Genomic DNA, 21,113 nt, shown 5'->3' on the forward strand with positions numbered 1-21,113 from the left:
GAACAAGACTATATGTCAGGAAGGATCCTGACGTTTGCTCGCAAATTCGATGCCACGAGAAAACGTCTGGCACAGGGGATTTCCGGACCAAGTAATGGAGAAACTCAGAATCTGAAGGAGAAATTTCAGATGAAGAACGAGTGGGCGCACAGGTGAATAAAGACAAAACCAAAGATACACAGAAAGAAAATGCTTTTTTCGACGAGTTTCAGGTAATAAAAGAAACGAGACAGAGGCCGCAACAACGCAATCACCCCCCAGCACAAAATCAAAGAGGAAAACAAGGAGGGGCAAGAGGGGGAAACGCTGCTACCACCTCGCCAAGAGTAACGAGGAGCGTCTCCAGACGCATGAAATGGTAAAAGATCAAACCATCATTAACCTCTCCACAAGAACACTAACTAAAGAAGAGGAAAATGTACTCAAGAAAGGCTTAAGCTTCTGTCCTTCTAATGATTTCAATCTAGTCAACACTAAAATCGACCTTTTTAGATACATTAGAAAGCTGAAATTCCATAAGATTTTTGCAATGCATTCTAACGCACCCACAACTATGGAAATACGAACTGCAGACGATGATGTGGAAAGTGAAACCCTCACTCAATTATTGGATACAATAAACAAAACAGCATTGATAACATCAAGTACCCAAAGTGGCAATGTACAAATTCCACTCAGTGCGAGCAAACAGATCAGAGACCCAAGCAATATGAAAAACAAATCAAATAAACTCCCCAAAACACAATATGATGCGATTGATGTCTTCAGTAATGCAGTCATCATGGACCTTGAAAAACTGGCAAAATAAAAAATGAACGTTAAAAATTCAAATATAACCCGTAAAGAATGGGAAGCGATTAAATCTTTGCGCAACGATGAGTCCATTGAGATCAAACCCTCTGATAAGGGTGGAAACATTGTGATTTTTACCAAAGAACATTATCAGCAGGAGGCCCTCAGGCAATTAAGAGATACTGATTGCTATATTATAATTAATAGGGCGGAATACACCAAGAGCATTACGGACTTCCATAAATTACTGGCAGTTTGGAAAAATCAAGGAATGCTCAATATGGACGAACTATTATATCTGCAATGTGAATCACCCATTCTCCCAACGTTCTATCACCTGCCAAAGGTCCATAAGAACCCAAAGAGACCTCCAGGACGACCAATCGTCTCAGCAATTGGCAGCTTATTGGAAAATGCATCCAGATTCATCGACAGATATATTGAACCAATTGTAAAAGAGCTTCCCTCTTATGTGAGAGATACACAGGACTTTCTGCGATTAATTGACAGTATTGCTTGGGAACCTGGTTTCCTACTAATAACTCTTGACATTGTAAACCTCTACACCTGCATTGCTCATGAGAACGGTCTTGCTGCAGCGAAGTGGTTCCTCGATAAAAAACATGACCAATTTCAGGATCACAATGATATGTTAATACAAATTATGAGATTCTGTTTGTATAACAATATATTTCTGTTTGCAGGACAGCTATACAGGCAGGTTAGAGGAACATCTATGGGCTCGTGCTTCTCTCCCAGCTATGCAAACTTGTTCGTTGGCTGGTGGGAGAAGCACGAGGCCTGGGGGGAGGCAAACGATCATTGGACAGATAATATTCTACTATGGACAAGATACATAGATGATCTGTTTGTGGTTTGGCGCGGTAGTAGAACCTCGGCTGAGGAGTATATTGCCGCACTAAACAACAATATGTGGAACCTCAAATTCACGAGCACAATCAGTGACACCAGTGTTTACTACCTAGATCTGGAGGTTTATGTCAATAAGGGGAAGTTACAAACCCGACTATATAGAAAACCCACGGCGGGGAATGCTGTTTTACATGCAGCAAGCCAGCATCCCAAATGCCTGATCGGTAGTTTCCCGTATGGCGAATTCCTACGCCTGAAAAGAAACTGCTCGGATGAGGAGGAGTACGTTCAGGCAAAGGAAGAAGCTAAAAGAAGATTCCAGGTCAGAGGATATTCTCGCAATGCATTGAACATTGCTGAAGAAAAATCCAACAAAATCCAGAGAGAACAACTTTTGGTAGCGAAACAGGTGTCAAAACAAGAGGAAATTCCCAGAATGATCACTACCTTTAATGTGAAGTCAGGAAGGATTATGCACATATTTCAAAAAAATTGGCATATCCTTAACACTGACCACATAATCAAAAAAGTCCTCCCAGAGAGACCTGAAATCACATACAAGCGCAGTCAATCTCTGGCGGACCATCTTGTCCATAGTCACTTTACGTCCAAGAAAAAATCTGTGCAACTCTCAAAATCAAAAGGATTTTTTCCTTGTCGAGCCTGTAAGGCCTGCAAAACTAGCAAAATAACAAAAGCATACCCAGGAAGAACCGATGAGAATGAGCCTGAAAAAAATATCAAAAAACTACTCAACTGTAATTCTGAGTACACTATCTACTGCCTCCTCTGTCTGTGTGGGAAACGCTATATAGGCAGCACAATCAAGCCTACTAAGATGCGAATCCTTGAACACATGCGGGCGATTGCGAACAAAGATAAGTCGTACCCCGTGGCACAACACTTCGCAGAATTCCACAAAAGCGACAGGGATCTGCTCAGCTTTTATTGTATTGATCAAGTGGAACGTACCGAAAGGGGAGGTGATAGAGAAAGATTACTTCATACTCTTGAGTCAAAATATATCATCGGTCTAAAGACAATGGTCCCCTGAGGACTCAACAATAATGAAGAAATGTGGGTACATCTGTAGACACAATTGGGTTTTAATTCAACAACTATAGTATAAACAACACCTTCGAGTACCCCAATCCCTTTGCAGGTACTTGCCTCCAAACTATACATTTGAGCAATGCCCGACTGTTCTCTATAACTTAGATTGCCCATCCAGGGCTCAATTAAGCTGTCCAAATTAATAGCTTGGCTAGGCCCATCCAGGGCAGTATTTTTATCAGAAAGTCGAGGTTACGGTGTATAAATAGACATATGTTTATTAAATATACTGCTGTGAATACGGTAGCCTTTTGAGAAATATGCTCGAGAAATATCTCTCAGTATGCACGCATTCTGTTATAAAAGAGTAACTTGTTGCTAAATTGTTTTTAATATGCACTGTAGCACTTTATTATACACAACGCCTTGTTGAGAAAATGAATTGGTCTGCGTATTTGCACACTAAAAGATGGCCGCTGAAAAAGTTTTCTTATTACAATAAGAACCGTCATTTATGTTGTTGATGTAAATAAGGAATGTGGCTTTAAATGGCGCCATGTAACTTTGCACGGGTGAACACTGACGAAGCCTCTGGCGAAACGCGTCTGTTGTGGGGGTAGGGGCTTGAATTAAAGAAAATCACAATCTATGGTATCGTGTGCTGGTCATCTTTCTAGCCGAATTGGAGTGGATCGTTTTGGAATATGTAGAAGTGAGCAATATGTGGAAGTGAGCAAGGCGGAGGCTTCCGCCGAAACGCGTCTTTTTGCAGTTTCATGGAATAAACATTTTTTCTTGAGTTGAAGATTCACGGTGTCAGTGCCTTCCGTAATTGGTGTGGAGTTGGACTGGTAATCAATATATATATATATATATATATATATACATATACGAACAAAAGGGTCAGAGGGAGCACAATCCTAAGTACATGTAAAGCAAATGACAAATTAGTCTGCATGATAACACGACCAAAACTCTGTTTTGGTCGCGTTATCATGCGGACCTAGATGTACATACTGAGCTCTTAAATATCCTGTGCCTTCGCCACCACTGACTCTAGGACTTTCTCCAACGCCATTTATCTACTGGGGACTGTCTAATTATCAGGGCAAAACCATACATATCGTCTTGGTTTGACATGTTACTGCCCATTAAGATTTGCTTAATAGATTTGTGTGTGGACCACTACCACTTCAAATCAACAACCTATTATCTCTGACTGACTGGGTTGGAAATGCACTCCAGTATGAGAGCTTTAGCATATACCTCTAGGAAGTTTTAACTTGAAGATTAATTTACAGTGCTCATACACATATATGACATAGGTCCAAGACAAGACTTCTCGAACTCTGGTTCATGAGCAAGGTCACGATCCATTACGCTCTTAATCATTCATCTAGCCTTGAAAAAGTCATGGTACGGATTGGATGTACCGACGAAACACGTGTTGGCTGCCCTAGTTGATGCTTTGATTATCTTCTGTGAAGCCTTTGAATAAATGGAGAAATAAGCATACATGGACTTCATTTGATTGTGTATCTTGTCCAAAAGTGAAGACTCATTGATATTTTGAACTGGACTTTGCTATCTTTTGTATATAACCTTTGTGACTAATTTGTCATTTGCTTTACATGTACTTAGGATTGTGCTCCCTCTGACCCTTTTGTTTGCATGTGTTGATTTACCAACCTATTAATTGGTAACAGTCACCCTTGGTAGTGAGTGGCAGTTGTCTGTGTAGCACTCCGTCTCAACTAGATGTGTCACATTATATTATAAGCCCATTTGAATTTCTTTGTACAAACAATAGGTGTAGGTGCAGTTATTCCCATTTGGGAAACACCACTACTAATCCTTGTTTCACAATATATATATATATATATATATATATATATATATATATATATATATATATATATACACACCTCCAAATGCGCTGCCTCCTGGATAGAAAAACAAAACGCCGTGGACACAATCGTTTGATGAGCGGTGATTTATTCAAATTGATTTGTCAAGACCCAACGCGTTTCGGGGAACAGTATATATTTACTGAAAAAAACACAGGTTTCGGGGACGGTATAGTTAGTTGGACATTTCACTAATTAACATTTGAGCTAACCATAACTATCACCCCCGCAATGCACTGCTGATGACGTTACATATTACATCACTCATGACATGGTCAGTGATATCATCTGTCCCCTCCTGAGACCATTATTGGCCCAGGAGACCCCATCCCCAGGGCATTGCCTCGTTTAATATTATTCTTTGTAAATTACATACATGGGTGGGGGGCCGCGTGACCGCCCCTTCCCTGGGCCACTTTTGGGCCCAGGAACCCCCATCCCCCAGGGTCTGGCCTCAACATTGGGTACAGCGGGGAGCCAAAATGAACAACAAATGGTCCAGGGAGCTGCTAACATGATCCCGCCCTGTCATAGCAAACTGCAATGTTCCTGGGGTGGGCACCGCAGGACATTGCTGGAGCCGACCCTGGGATGTGGCGGTCCCCAGGGGCATCGAGGGTTCCAGGAGGGGGGCCGAACGGCGCCCCTCCCAACATTAACATAGCCAAAGGGAGGTGGTGGTCCCCGGGGCCGGAGGTCTGCAATGGACCCGAACCTTAATTTAAAATTGCTCGGGGAGGTGGTGGTCCCCAAGGAAGTGTGGGGATGGACAGGAGTCTGCCACACTTTCTAATTGAAGTGAAGACCCGGGGACGTGGTGGTCCCCGGGGCTTGGGGAGACCCGCAAGGCCCCTGCCCCATAATAAGGAATGCCCTGGGGAGGTGTTGGTCCCTGGGGCTGCGTTCCCCGGCATAATATTTAAAAAGCCACGGGAAGGCTGCATCCCTGGGGCAGCATGGGGGGTAGGAGACCCCCCACTTAGTTTTTTGAAAGAAGCCTGGGGAGGTGGCGGTCCCCGGGGCTGCGGAGGCCCGTACGGCCCGCATATATTCACAACATCAAGTGAAATGCAATGGAGGAAAGTGTTCATGAGTGGAGTTATATGTTATATGGTGGAGTGGTATATCAAAGAAAGAAATTGAGTGTCATGTTGTTGTGTGTCATACAGTCTAGTAAAATGGCTTTGAGTGGATGGGCATAGAGTGGAGTACAGAGTCATAGAGTGTAGTACAGTATTGTAGACTTGCATACAGTGGAGTAAAGTGTCAGACAGTGGAGTGGTAAAGAGCAAAGTATGGTGCATTGTGGAAGAGTTTTGTAGAGTGGAGTTGGATAGTCGGCACTACCCAGGACACTGGGTACCTATTGTCTGGGTAACTATAGATGACAAGTGAAGGCTTAGCTTAAGTACGTGATAGGAGATTGAGTGAGGGTACTGTACAACAGAGTTGTCCTGGTTGCAATCAGATGCGAATGTCCTGCCACATTTTATAGTACTGTAAATGTATAGTTAAAAAATATATATCAGTCATGAACCTACTTCTGGTGAAAAACAAAACATTATCAGAAATATATCAAATGCAATAATGTCAACCTGTAAGGCAAAAACATATAATCTCTGCACAATGCAAATAAATTGTCACAGATTTTAGAACAAGGGTACTGCAAAGATTTGCTTAAACTCTGGTAAAGTTCACTTTTCAGAAAATGTATCTTGTGTTGTGCTTGTATTCTATAAATACTCACATAAACACTAGACACATTTAACGTATTTAAGATTGTAAATAAAATTCAAATGATCGTTATTTTCAATATTTGATAAGTAAGTTATAGTGTTTTAATTATGAGCTATACTTACTTCCTCATAAGCACCAGTGCATGCATAGTAGTCACGAGAGGGAAGGCCAAGACTAGGCTGGTCAATCTTACAAAAAAGAAAAACAAAGAATAAATGAAACACCTGAAAGTATAGGTGTGCATAATGCTGTGGCAGAAAACTATATTTTTCTTGTAATCTGGTACTGTTTTGGGAGCATATGGTGGAATCATATTATACAGCACTGAAAATATTTTTAAGAGCAGGCAGTGATCACACGGACCATTGCGTACTCTTAAAGAATTAAATGAAAACTTTTCTTTCTTTTAAATGCATCCCATTATCCTTTAGGACAACAGGATTCAGTTAAAAAAATAAAAAAGATTTTATTTTAAAGCAATCACAGACATTGCGGTCTGCTGAATCCAGCAGACTAACAGCCCTGGGATTTTTGCGATTCCCAATAGGTTGCAAACTGAGACCTGGTGCACAGACAGAATATCGAGTTTTAACTATCGAAATACACAAATATCAATTTCGGAAATATTGTGATACAGAAATATCAACAGCAAGAACATCGTGGTCAAGAATATCGACTTTAAGGTAAGAAACATAGTTTTTTGAAATATCGAAGTTAGTAATATCATTTGCAAAAATATGGTTGTTTAAAATATCGAGTTTTAAGTTATTGTTAAGTATTTTAGTATGTATTCTAAAGGTATGTGATCTATTTTTTAGTATAAGTATTGCTTTTGTTTTTTAATATATGTGTTAAAGTAGTTATTGATTTTAGGTTAATTAAAGTTTGCGTTTTTTTAGTTCTGTAGCAGGTTGTGGGTATATAGAGCAATAGGGTGCAAAGTGACTTAATTATGATAAATTAATAAATATTTTTTATATATTAGTATTTATTTAATTTAGATCTTATAGTTTTAATTGTGGGAATTATTTATTATTATTTAATTATTAATTGGTTGTTTTAATTTTTTTGAATTAATAATTGGTAATTATGTTCATTGTTTTAATGTTTTTAGGAGCGGGTTATGGATTTATAGGGAAATGGGTGGGAAGTAATTTAATTATAATCAAATTATTAATATTATCAATGTATTAATATTTATTTAATTTATATTTTATAATGTTAAATGTTAATTGTGGGAAATAATTTATAATAGTGGGAATATTAATTTGTACCCCTCCGGTATCCAACACTTTCCCCACTGTTGCACTCACTGGAGTGGGAATAGTAATTTTTTCCCCTCTGCTATCCAACACTTTCCCTACTGTTGCACTCGCTGGAGTGCGAATAATAATTTTTACCTCTCCGCTATCCAACACTTTCCCTACTGTTGCACTCACTGAAGTGGGAATAGTAATATTTACCCCTCTGCTATCCAACACCTTCCCTACTGCTGCACTCACTGGAGTGGGAATCGTAATATTTACCCCTCTGCTATCCAACACTTTCCCTACGTTGCACTCACTGAAGTGGGAATAGTAATATTTACCCCTCTGCTATTCAACACCTTCCCTACTGTTGCACTCACTGGAGTGGGAATCGTAATATTTACCCCTCTGCTATCCAACACTTTCCCTACTTTGCAGTAATTGGAGTGGAAATAGTAATTTTTACCCCTCCGCTATCCAACACTTTCCCTACTGTTGCACTAACTGGAGTGGGAATAGTAATGTTTAACTCCTCCGCTATCCAATACGTTCTCTACTGTTGCAGTAGAGAACGTATCTGGGTGAGGGAAGATATCCTGGGTCACTACTCGCATTTCAGCACATTCCGAGGCACCTTACTTTGTGAACTGTACACATTTTGAAACAGGATTCCATTTTAATCTACGGTTATATGAAACTCCTATCTCACTTGACGTACTTTGCCCATGCTTGACTTATCTTTTAGGATCCACACTTCTTTAACAAATTGAAGCTAGGTTTTCCTCACTACCTCTTCCAAGTTCATTGACTGTGGTTCAGCATCTCTGCTGTAGTGTGTGCAGAATTACCATCTCTCTTTAGAGGAACTACTGAACTGAAAGAACATTTAGGGAAACTAATTTTCATTCTTCTCATATTTGAACTAAAAATAATAAATGGCTTATTTAAAAAAAATATAAAATACAACGTTTGATTGCCCAACTTCAATCTAATAGTCCTACATATACAGATAGATGCGTGTGTGTGTATGTGCTCTATGAGACTAGAGAATAATTGTGAAGTTGTTATAGTATATTTTGAAGCCAGAAAACGAAAGCACGAAAAAAAATGTTACTCTTTTCTCGTGTTATAACTTTTGAGGCCATATCCTTGCAATAGTAATTCAAAAACATGAACGTCAAATATAGCAGAAGATTGGACTTATTCAAAAAGAGATGCATGCTTACAAAAAATTGTATTTGGACAAGAAATTGAACATATACAACCCCCTAAACCTGGGTAGCTCAAAAAAATGCCTGCTAAAATAGGATTTAAAAATAGGCCATACATCTTTGAAGTATGAATGTAGGGAGACTGTGCCATTGTCATATGTGATTCATACTTGTTTGATAACTACATTCATATTCATTTTCTGCATCGTTAACCTTAAGCTGAGACCACACTGATCTCACAATTTTTATGTAATCATTTTTGAAGTTTTCAAAAGAGAGCAACTGTTTTCGATTCTTGCTATTTGTATAAACTTACATGAATTATATACCGATTCGAGTCTTTATCATCTGTCCCAACGAAGAAACTGATAATTATGGGTCTTCCAAATAGTAATTTAAATTCTGCAATCGCCGTTTCCGCCCTCCACGCGGCACCTTAGAAAATATGGATTGTCCATGTGATGAATAATCTCAATATTAAATTGCAAGTGTTTACAATTGACAAAAACAAACTCAATGGTATTTGTGTTACCTACCATAGACTGTGTCCCAGTTGTCTGTTGCTACTGGCCAATCGTAAACCCTAGGGAGTGTGTTGATTAAGGGCGCTCCTCTTCTGCTATCAATCTGGGCTGGATATCAATGGTATGGGTTAGTTGCAGAAGCAACTGATTGGAAGTTCACAAATAAATTGATGGTATTAGCAACTTACTTTCATTTAAACAGGATTTATACAACGTTTTTGCTTTTTGGATTGCAGCTATATCTTGGTTGCTGGGTTTTTCCAGAACATCTGAAATAAAAGCAGATAACACTAAGGTATAGTCGAATAACAATTAAATAAAACATCGGTTTAGTATTTCTTAACAGTTCTTATAATGTTTGCAAATTGTGTTGATGTTAGGGCTGAGAGAAAACTAATGCTGTGAAGCATGATCATGCGGATTTACTCAGGAATTCCATGAGATTCTGGTAAGTTATGCAAGATGAATAATGCTATGCTTAGCGCTATTTCATAGCGCAAAAATGCTCCATTTTGGACAAGAGGATGCGTTTTTCACGAAAAAAAACCACTAAATGCAACAAAACACAAACATCTAGCATGAGCAGCGGAACATTCTTACTAAATGTGAATGTAAAAAATTGAGTTGTTGGTTGTCGGGGTATAAGCCCTGGCCAAGCAGCAACTCCAATCCTTGTTAAGGTGAGGCACAAGCCAACCCAGTCAGTCAGTCAAATATACTTTATTCGGTTCATAACAAAAACCATAAAAGTATACAAAACATTTTATGTCAAGACCAAATTAAAAAAAATTAAGAATACAATTGAAAAGTGCAAACTATCAATGTATACAGTACATGTCATCATATCAATTAAGAGCATCCTTTAAAACCATTTGAATAAAAAAAAGAGTATGCTCAGTCACAATTCATTTCTTCAAAAATCATTATAATAACTAATTCCAATTGATGTTTTTCTTTATTCTTACAGACACAGTAAGGAAATTAGCTATGTTAAAAATCTCCCACACATTAGAAAGTAGCTGCAAGTAAAGAAGGGCCGATTTAACTTGCGTAAAACCTTTATCTTTTATAAGAGGGGTGATGAAACGCTTGCAAATGGGGTGAAAGTGGTCACAAAATAAAATAAAATGCATAGTGTCCTTTGTGGAAAAGCCATCACCTGAGCAAATCCCCAATTCTTCTTCCCTTATCCACCCTGGAGATTCAGAAAAAAGGAGATGGAATTGATTCAAGCTGAATCTGGTCAATAAAAAACGATGATTAGCGTTATTTACAATGTTTAGGTATGGCTCAATCCCTCCTATAGTTTTTAATAGTTGATGAGCCCTTACGGTCGGTTTACCCAGCTCTCTGTCCTCTCTGGCCGAGCACGCCGCTAACTTATAGGAGTCTTTGGCCCACTTAATATCCCCTTTCACTAACTTATCAGGCGAGTTAAGCAATTCTGGTCGACCCAGTTTGACAGCTAATTTATGGACATAACTCCGCCAGGGGATGCGATGGCCAAAATCAAGTGCTAGGCAATCTCTAAGGATTTCTCGATTCAGCTCCAGCTCGGGGTTTAGCCAGATAGAAATCCATTTTATAAGAGGAGCTATGGCTATTCGGTCTTCCAAAAAACCCACTCCACACTCCTGGTGGACAATGTAACCAACCCTAAATTAATGTGTTCCGGCCCTCTTTAGCTTGGCACAGAGCAGTCAGGTTTAACTTACAGGCTCAGAAGACCAGCCTACTAGACCATGGAGTCACTCTGGAGTCCAGGGTTCAAGAGATGCAGGCCCAGTGCACCTCACCCAGGCAAGAGGGCAGCAAAAAGGATTTCAGTACAGCAGGTGAGAAATACATCAGAGGAACAGTCCAGCAAAGTGCTATTCCTTTCAGCAGCACAGCAGTCATTCTTCCTTGCAATTCCAGAAGTGTACTGAAAAGTTGGCATCTGTGGTCCACTATTTATACCCAGCTGTGCCTTTTAAGTGGGAGAAGCTTCTAGAGACATGCCTTTAAAGTGCACAGGCGCCCGACTGCCTCACCCTGGCTCCAGACTATGTGCAGGTGGTATGTAGCCCTTTGCGTGGAGGCAGGACAAAGTTTATTCAAATGTAAGTTGGGCTGTGCCGAGCTCCTCCCTCCTATCCTGCCAGAGATAGTCCATCCAGGCATCCCTAAGCTCCCTATTGTGTGTGGCTGTCTAAAAGGAATGCACAAAGCTCAGCTGTCAGCTATCCCCAGTCATGTTAACCAAAGACACCAAATGACTAAGGCTGGAAAATGGCAACTTTCTAATAGTGCCATTTTCATTTTTTTTAATATAAGATGCGGCTTCTCCATGCGCACAACTGCTTCCCTTCTGGGAGGGGGAGCACGCTCTGGGATGGAGACTGTCCAGGGATTCCAAATTCACACTCCTCCATGTCACAGCAAACATTGATAGCAGTAGATGCCAGGCAGCTTTGAAGTAGTTGGGACTGGCTGTGACCAAGAGGCACATTGCTAAGGCATGGAAAAGTGCAGTCCCTGGAAGGATTGAAAAAAGGTTTAGACCATTGTATGAGTCATGAAAATATTCCCATTTATGCAGCTAGACGGTGTCTCAGAAACACTATAAGATATAAGCAGAGTGGTGCCGATACAGCAGAATCCTCCTCAAACAGTGCAGAGACCGACTCCAAACTCTAGATGAAATAATTCAGACCTATGAAGCATCTGCATCAGCTTCAAAATTGAAGGGAAGACAGGGAACTTTGTGATGGTATAATTAACTGTTATTATTGGATCACCAGGCTGTTTTCTGTGTGAATATTTGATGTTTCTTTATGAAGTCCATTTACATGGCTGTGACCTTGTTACATATTGATGTGTCTGAGATAAAATCAACAAAATGTTGCAATAAAAATAGAGTTGCCAAAATATCAGTGGGGTTACTGCTGACAACTACTTGTAGGCTCCTGGACCCCTAGTCTGCCATTTGCCTGTGGCTTCCAGTTCCATCATGTTCCAGCCTGATCCAATGGCAACACTGCGACACAGGTTTTCCCATCTGGGTGTTCCCACTCACTGTTCTTCCTGCCAACACAAGCCCCACCCACTTCAGGACCTACTTAATGCAGGCCACAGCGTGAAAGCATCAGAAAGCACCTGGACACCTACACTTTCACTTGCCTGTGGCCTCCAGTTCCTGCTTGCTCCAGCCTGAATCAGTGACACTGCTGCTGCCTGGGTTTTCGAACTCACCGTTCTTCATGCTAACAGAAGCCCTGCCTACCCTAGGACCTACTTAATGTAGGCCACAAGCCCGTCTTCACCCAAACGCATCTGGACTGCACCCACCACCACAATTCCTGGCCATCCCACCCTGAAGATACATCATCATTAAGCTCTACACACTCGACCCAGGACGCTGCAACAAACACTGCCACCATGCCAACCCACGCTCCACAGTGGTACCTTTCCCCTGCACCCACTGTCACTGCCACTTCATCTGCCACAGAACACACATTAGAGCACCAACCAGCCCCACCCCCAACACACCTTAGACACCACATGAACAAAAACACCAACTCACATGTACCCTTCTTAAAATACTCTCACTATGCAAATACACAATTGAGATTTGAGACCACCTGATTTCCTCTTCCTCACTGAGACCTGGCTCAAATCCACTTCCACACCTGACATTGCCACCGCAATACCTGAAGTGTACAAGATCACCCACAATGACGGCATCAACAAGCCTGGCAGAGGGATCAACATCAAACACAAGGATTCCATCCAGAGCCCTACTATTAAAGACAACATCAACCCAGCCATTGAACACCTCAACCTTTGATTCCAAACAGGCAGGAAAACCACCATCAGGGGCACCCTCGCCTACTGTCCTCCAGCACCATGTGCAGCCTTCTTAAACTTCATTATTGACTTCACCACCCCACTTGCCATAGACTCCAACAACTAAATTTTCCTCTGCAATCTCAAATTCCATCTCGAAGCCCACAATGACATCAACACTACCAACCTCCTCAATTGCAATGAACAGCACCAGCCTTACCCAATCATCCACAACCCTGCGCACACCACAGGCCACACCTTAGACCCCATCTTCACCTCCAGCGACAGAATCAGGTACAACCACACCATGGAACTCACCTGGAATGACCACTCCATCATCCACTTCAACATCAATAGCTCATGGACCTCTGCCCCACCAGTCTGCCCAATGCCCCCCACCACAGGTGGAGCAAAGTCTCAAAGGAAACTTGGACTAAGGCCCTCAACACCATTCACCCCATCTCCTCCAACAACCTAGACCAGGACGTAATAAACTTCAAAAAGTGGATCACCTACTGCACCGACAGCAACTCTCCTATCAGCAACACACCAACAGAAGGTCCACAAGCAGGCTAGTTGGTACACTGTAGATATCTGGACCACTAAACAACACTTTCAACTGGAAAGGAAATGGTGCACCAGCAGGAACATGATCAACAAGACCACCTTTAAGACAGCCCTCAATGTCTACTGCAGACATTTGAAAGAATCAAAGAAAAAGGCCTTAGCCTAATGTATTAAATCAAGCTCCAATAACAGCAAAGGACTCTTCAACATCGTCAAAGAATTATACAACTCCGCAGCTGCAACAAACAACATTACCCCCTCACAGGAACTCTGTGACAACTTTGAAAACTTCTTCCACGAAGATCACCAACATCTACAGAAACTGCCAACCCCAGCCCAAGACCACCGAACACAATGGCCCAACTTCAAATATCCGACTAACTGAATAGAACCAGCTCGCCCCACAGGACACCGACTCCATCATGATCTTGATCCACTCAGGGACCCCAATTGACCCATGCCCTCACCCCATCTACAGAATCAGCTACGTACTCACCACCTTGATCAACACATCATTTGCCACGGCCACCTTCCCAAAGACTTGAAACATGCAGAAGTCAAGGCCCTAGTAAAGAAACCATGGGCAGACTGGAGTGTACTCAACAACTACCGACTGATCTCCCTGCTCACGTTCCCCGCCAAAGTATTAGAAAAAGCCATCAACTAACAACTCTCCTCACATCTAGCATGGAACCTCCTACTGGACTCCACTCAATCTGGATTCCACGGAAACCATAGCACCAAGACAGACCTCATCAAGGCTTCTGACCAAATCCGAGCCCTACTTTACCTAGGAAAGACTGTGGCTCTGATCCTCCTTGCGTTTTCATCATCCTTTGCTATGGTCTCCTACCACACACTCAACACAAGGCTGCATAACATAGTTATTCAAGAAGCCGCTCTCAGATGGATTGCCTCTTTCCTCACTGGAAGAACAAAAAAAGACCGTCTTCCTTCTTCCTCCTTCCCCTCTCACCGCCGAACCCAAGGAAATCATCTGTGGAGTACCCCATGGATCCTTGCTCAGCCTCACCCTCTTCAAAACTTATATGACACCTCAAGCCAGCATTGCCAAAACTCACAGACCTAACATCATATCTCATGCCAACGACACACAACTAATCCTCTCCATATCTGAAAACACCACCTTCCACAACTTTCACCAAAGACTCCAACTTCCAAATCTGCATTACAAACGTTGCCAGCTGGACAACTGAAGCTCAACATGGAGAAGACAGAGGTACTGATTTTCGGAAACAAAAGCTCCCCATGAGACACATCCTGGTGGCCCTCAGGAGTCAGACTTACTCCTACCCCCACTGACCACCCAAGGAACCTAGGCATCATTCTGGACAACAAGCTAACCATGGTGTTATGTTGTGTATTTGTACCTTTAATATGCATTGACTGCACACATTCCATAGAATATGGAACGCAAGGTTTGTGTTCTTTGTTGGGCATTTGATGAGAAGCCAGCTACCAGTCAGGCTGTGTACTTGCTTGCTTATATAAGAATACATCCAATTTAAATCTACATTCAAGTGTGATTCAATTATTTAACACATGGTCACTCAGGTCAACTCTGTCTCTTCCTCCAGCTTTCCGTATGATATTCTATTGGCTACCCCAAAGCTCAAGACGCACCATGGCCCAAATCACACACGATCACATCTCCAGCCGACTGGACTACAGCAATGTTCTCTACGCAGGGATTGCAGTTTACCTCCTCCTTCGGCTACAGCCCACACAGAACCCTGTAGCTAGACACATTCTGAAGTTCCCTAGATTAACCCACATCACCCTCTACTTCAGGGAACTCCATTGGCTTTCTGTACAGAAAATATGCCAGTTCAAGCCCCTAACCCATGCATGGTAGGCCCTACACAACTGCAGACCCACCTACTGGAACCACTGCCTGGACTTCCAGCAGCCCACCAGACACCTCTACTTGGGGTTCTTTTCTTTAAACCTCACCTTCTCATCACATGTAGCAGATGGTGCAGGTTGCTCCTTCTCCTACCTAGCAGCGAAGACATGGAACGAGGTACCCTTTAATCTACAGACCTCCCCAGCTCTTTCAAAGTATCGAAAGTCTCTGAAGACCGGGCTATTTGCCAAATTAGTTGGTCCTTGCCAGTGCCTGGATACCCCCACGCGTGACAAATAGCGCGCTACAAATCTACTAATTCATTGATTGATTGAATGGAAAGCAAACTGAGGGAGGATTGTAGTTAAACACTGATAAGTATCTGGTAAGCTAACAATCTAAATTACTTAAAGGTATAATTAGCCGACATAGAGATTAAATGACTACTAGTCTCCTGTGCACTTGTGCACGAACAACTTCACATCAGTTTTGGTGCACTATTGGCACTTTTTGAGTCTATGTGGTGGGAGGGTCCTGTGGTATTCTATGCTTGTTGTTTAAGCCATTGTAATTTGTTCTGCTGTAAGCCTGTTTAAGAACATCTTCACTGTGGGCCGATTCACAGAAGTAACTTAAGACAAAATCCTAAACTTATTAGTTTTGATATTCACAGAAGTTAGGATTTTGTCTTAAGTTTGTCTTAAGACAGACTTAAGACAGATTTAAGACAAAATCCTAACTTAAGTTTGTCTTAAGTCTGTCTTAAGACAGACTTAAGACAAACTTAAGACAAAATCCTAACTTCTGTGAATACCAAAAGTACTAAGTTTAGGATTTTGTCTTAAATTAGTTCTGTGAATCGGCCCCAGTGTCATCAATGTCTTGGAATCCTCTTGTTCCTAAGCTTCAGTCTGGAATGTATAGATTCAAAAGAGTGAGCTGCTGTCGTGCTGGAGCCAGATCTGAAGCAGGGACTAGCAGGCTGGGGTGTGAAGACCAACTTGATTAGAGGACACATTTTACACATTTATCATGTTGGGACTATCTTTGCAGGTCAATATGTACCTATCTTTCTATACCGGATTTCTGGTTTCAGAACTGAATTCATAGTTTTTTCATCCGAAAAGTGTGTTATTCACGAATACTACAAAAAGCCTGGAGCGCATTTTTTCGCAAAAATAAATAATGACTTACAATGAATTGTATTTGCATAAATCTTAAGTGAAAAAGTTTACAAACACCACAGTTTAACGAGAGTGTTGTCAAAGGGCAGTCAAACAGCCTTCAGTACCCCGAGCCGATATAAAATGGTATTTTCATAGCCCGCAGGAATGATCACATAATGGCTGCTAATTGCATATCCAGTTTAACTGATGCTTATGTATCTAGCTCGTTCTTCATCCTGTTTACCTTGATGTATTATGTTAGCCCAGCACATTTGGCATGAATCCCCCATAGTTTTCCCTCTCATGAAAAGCATCGAATTAATTCACACAAACATTGTGGGTTCCCATACTTTTGAGTCAGCGCAATGCCAGCCCTTTTACTTTGCTTAATCATGCGGGCAGCCATAAATCAGAGTACACAGCATGCACCTGAAGGCCTTTTCAGCCTGTAATCACGGAGAATGAATCAGAATACAGAATTTACTCTGGCACTCTCTACAAAGTTGTGGTTTAATCATTTATTCATACTTTTAGACAATTTGTCTGAAACGATGCTCACCTTGCAGTCGCCGTGAATTTCAATTGTGGTCAGCAGTTTCCCCCGTTCACCTCAACTAAATGCCAACACAGAGGTGGGCCGGAGACATGAACGATTTTGTTGATGTTTCACTAAAACTGCCCATTCTTCCTGGCAGAAGAGTTTTCTATCAAGGAGCATTTATTTGAAATCCTTTGTCCACCATGTTCCACCCTGTCACTAAAGCAGGGACGTAGCTTATTCAGTAAGATATATGTGTGTGTGTGCACGTGTGTGTGTGCGTGTGTGTGCGCGCGCGCGCGTGCGTGCCTGGGTGTGTGTGTGTGTGTGGCGGGGTAAGTGAAAGAAACAACATTTTGTCAAATAAATCATTTTAGAACTTTCAAAATAGAGATGAGAGGGAGTGTGTGTGCCTGTGTTTGTCAGTTTGGGTTATATACACCCCCCAGGTGAAATCCGACAAACACCTCACCATACCTGACTGAAAGCACAGGTACCCAACTATTAATCAAAAAATACATTTATTAGGGGGTGTACCAAACACTCCCACAATCAGTGCAGCAATTTAACATGAGGTGTGTTCAGTTACACGGGAACCAGCCACGCATTATTAATTACTTATGTTAACTTTCCCAACTTGTTCCCCTGTCAGTTCTTTTTACATACATGTACTTCCTCTACATATACTTCCTGGGCACACAGAACAGGCATCTTTCTGTGAGAATACAGACAAATAAACAGGATTTTCACCAACTTCAGATAGTTGAGAAATGAGAGTGAGTCCTAAAAAAATGGTGGAATTGTCTACTTTTATCGAGAATAATATGTTCACTGCTTCTATGTGTGATCTATGTTAGGTTATTCATTAAGCTTTTGACATCACCAAGGAACTCATTGTGAGATTCCTATTAATATTTATTCGGCCTGAAAGTAAATAGAGTCTCTGTGTGAAATACAAGGAAAAACTTATGGAATTACCTCATTTCCAAAGGGACAACTTGTAATCCACACCATCTCTGCCATCCAGAGCTACTGGGGGAACTCATCGAAACATGTAACAAGGCCCCAGTTGAGTAACAGAGTGATGTCACACCTTCAGCAAATCCAAGGGACCACATTAGTCAAAACAGGCATGCAATGATCATTTGGCAACATGTATGCACAAATGCCACAACTGCCTGCATGTGCATGCCAAGCACAGGGCACTGTTATCCCCAAAAGCGTCCCGTCTCCCACACAAGTGTGCAAAGCCCCTGTGTGGAAAAATTTGGAAGAGTGTACAGTTCTCAGTCACTGAGTACCAAGATTCATCTGCTGCTCTGTGGATGGGTACATCTGAGGCCCCGGCTTGTGGGCGTGTGGTCCAAAGCCCCCATAGCATAGGTGGTGCCTGTGCTGCACATATCATCGTGAAGGTGACGGGACCCAACCCACAGTGCTTGAGACACATAAGCACAGCCTGCCAGCACTATGTCAGCCGTCATTGAGTGTCCCCACATTCCACCCTAAAACAATTTATTGGAATACAATTACTGAGAAACAATTTCTCAGTGGAGAAGTGTGGCTCACTGGTTAGAGCAGGCAGACCCTGAAGCAGAGGTCAGACCTGGGACCAGGGTTCAATTCCCGACGCGGCAGGGTCTTGAGCTCAAATGTCCATGGACTCGATAATTCTCGCTTCGGTGCCTGACCTAATCATGGGTTCACACTCTGCAACTCTGGGCATTAAGCTTGCTTAATCTCCACAACGGCCCCCTGCGGCGGGATGCCTGGCTTTCACCTTGGGGATGCCCTGTAGGGGCTATCTCACAGGGAAAAGCCAGGACGGGTTCCCAAGGCAAGCGCTTAGAGACCCCTGGGTGATAAGCGCTATATAAATCCAATATACAACAACTACAATACAACAACAACTAAACTGTTTAATACCTTGGCTGCTAGGGGGTTTTCCCCTCCTGTGCTGGATATGCATGATCCAAAAATATCAAAAAAGGGAGTGAAGAGGTGGTGCAACAAGGCACCGCGGTGGGCTAATCCTCCTCTTATGAACGCTTAAATAATCAACAGAGACCACCTGAAACAAATATACAATACATATTCCGATGTTGTTGGAATACACTCAGTGTGTTAAAATACCCCTCACACACCAAAAGGGCCCTTGGTGTCATGCTTCATCATCGGGGTCTTCCCGCCCCCGCTGCGGGACGGGGCAGTGCTGCGACAAGCGGCTACGCCGGAGCACCTTTTAATTGTGAGGACTATGTGAGTGATGATGGAGTGAGTGTCAGTGAGGTCAGGAGTGATAGACAGTGAAATTAAAAGATACCTGGCCTGGTGTTTAGAAAAAATTATTTAATAGGCACTGGCTGGTATCGTTAAAAGGGTGAGGCGGAGGGCAAGATCGGGTTACTAGTCTTGCTCTCCTGTGTGGGTCAACATGTTTCGGGGCGGCATGCCCCTTCGTCAGGACCGGGTTGTATAGATCCCCCTGTCACTCACTAATGCGCTCCCACAGATAGAGAGTGTTGTGTTTGATCAATGTGTATAAATAATTTAAATACACGTGAAAAAAGCTCGATCAGTAATACTGATGATGTAAGCCTGCAAGGATAAGAACACAGGATTTTAGAAAGAGCGCGGATCCCAATGCGCTTTACTAGTGAATACCTGTAAGGGATGAAAATACACATAGGGGAAGAAAACACACTTTAGGCTGTTATATGTCACGCCAAAGATTTCTTGGGAGGACCAGTTTTGCCAAGTATGGAAAGACAAAATATATAGAACTGTGGAGAAAAGCATTCATGGGCTTATTGCCTGGCAGGCCAAGGATTTCCTGGAAGGGCCAGGTGACTACACAGGGTGAAAATGGGAAGGAATACACACACATAAAAATATATATACACACACACAACAATATAAAGCATCAAAAACTAGCAGTGAGATGCTTGTTCAATTTTGATACATACTTATTGAATGAGGAGACAGTGCCCCATGAGCCAAGCTGGGCGAAGGGTATAGAGGGTCCAACTGTGGGGAGAAATGGAGAAATAATGCCAGGACCTAGATTAGCTATCTACACTGAATGGATTAGGGTAGTGTATTCCAGGTCAGGACTGTCGGCTATGCCGTACTTACTCAACCCCCACACCTCAGTGCTTCCTCCTTCGTCAGTGGCTTCCGTGGTAATGGTAAGCCAGGGCGGGGCGGGTCTTATATAGCATGGCAGAGGCTTGTTAACATAGCCTTAATTGATTAACTCGAAACCGATGTGCGCGTTCGGTCGAGTAGTTGGGACGTGTGACCAAAGCGGCCATTGTTAAATGTCCGAGGTCGGCTGGGCTGGGGTAGATTTTAGCAAGGATCTGTTGCATTTCTCTTACGGTAGGTAGTAGTAGGCGGAGGGTGTTGATAAAGTGGTAGGGTACACCCTAAGTCCGCTCTGATGCTTGTATCGGCGTGTACGTCGCCAAACGCGCCTGCGCGGTAAAGTGTGTTCACTCCGCGCATGCGTAGTGGTGCTGCTTTGTGAGTATCCTGCCGCGCATGCGCGGGAGAGAGGTGTTCCTCCGTGCTGCTCGTATGGAGCCAGGGGAGATGCTTGGTATTGGACACACGGAGGGACGCATAAGAAGCCAGGCATGAATTATTGTTAGAGTGGAAGCTCGTATGGAGCCAGGGGAGATGCTTGGTATTGAACACACGGAGGGACGCATAAGAAGCCAGGCATGAATTATTGTTAGAGTGGAACATGTGTAATTATCATCTGTCTATGCAGGCAATGTTGAACACAGGTCAAAACACAT

At 42.4% G+C, this 21,113-nt stretch overlaps 1 protein-coding gene across 4 annotated transcripts in view; it reads right to left on the minus strand.

The window, feature by feature from the left end:
* The window catches only part of MME (membrane metalloendopeptidase), a 384,364-nt gene that overhangs the window by 201,809 nt on the left and 161,442 nt on the right, over positions 1–21,113 (minus strand). For all 4 annotated transcript variants that reach the window (XM_086944118.1, XM_086944117.1, XM_086944116.1 and 1 more), the window contains exons 5-8: positions 9,533–9,613; positions 9,357–9,452; positions 9,137–9,255; positions 6,485–6,550 (exon numbers count right to left, since the gene is read on the minus strand). In XM_086944118.1, coding sequence (XP_086800244.1) covers positions 6,485–6,550; positions 9,137–9,255; positions 9,357–9,452; positions 9,533–9,613 — 362 coding nt within the window. The remainder of the gene's footprint in view (positions 1–6,484; positions 6,551–9,136; positions 9,256–9,356; positions 9,453–9,532; positions 9,614–21,113) is intronic.

This window comes from Lissotriton vulgaris, chromosome 11, assembly GCF_964263255.1.
Source record: "Lissotriton vulgaris chromosome 11, aLisVul1.2, whole genome shotgun sequence".
In the NCBI taxonomy this organism is placed as follows: Eukaryota; Metazoa; Chordata; class Amphibia; order Caudata; family Salamandridae; genus Lissotriton; species Lissotriton vulgaris.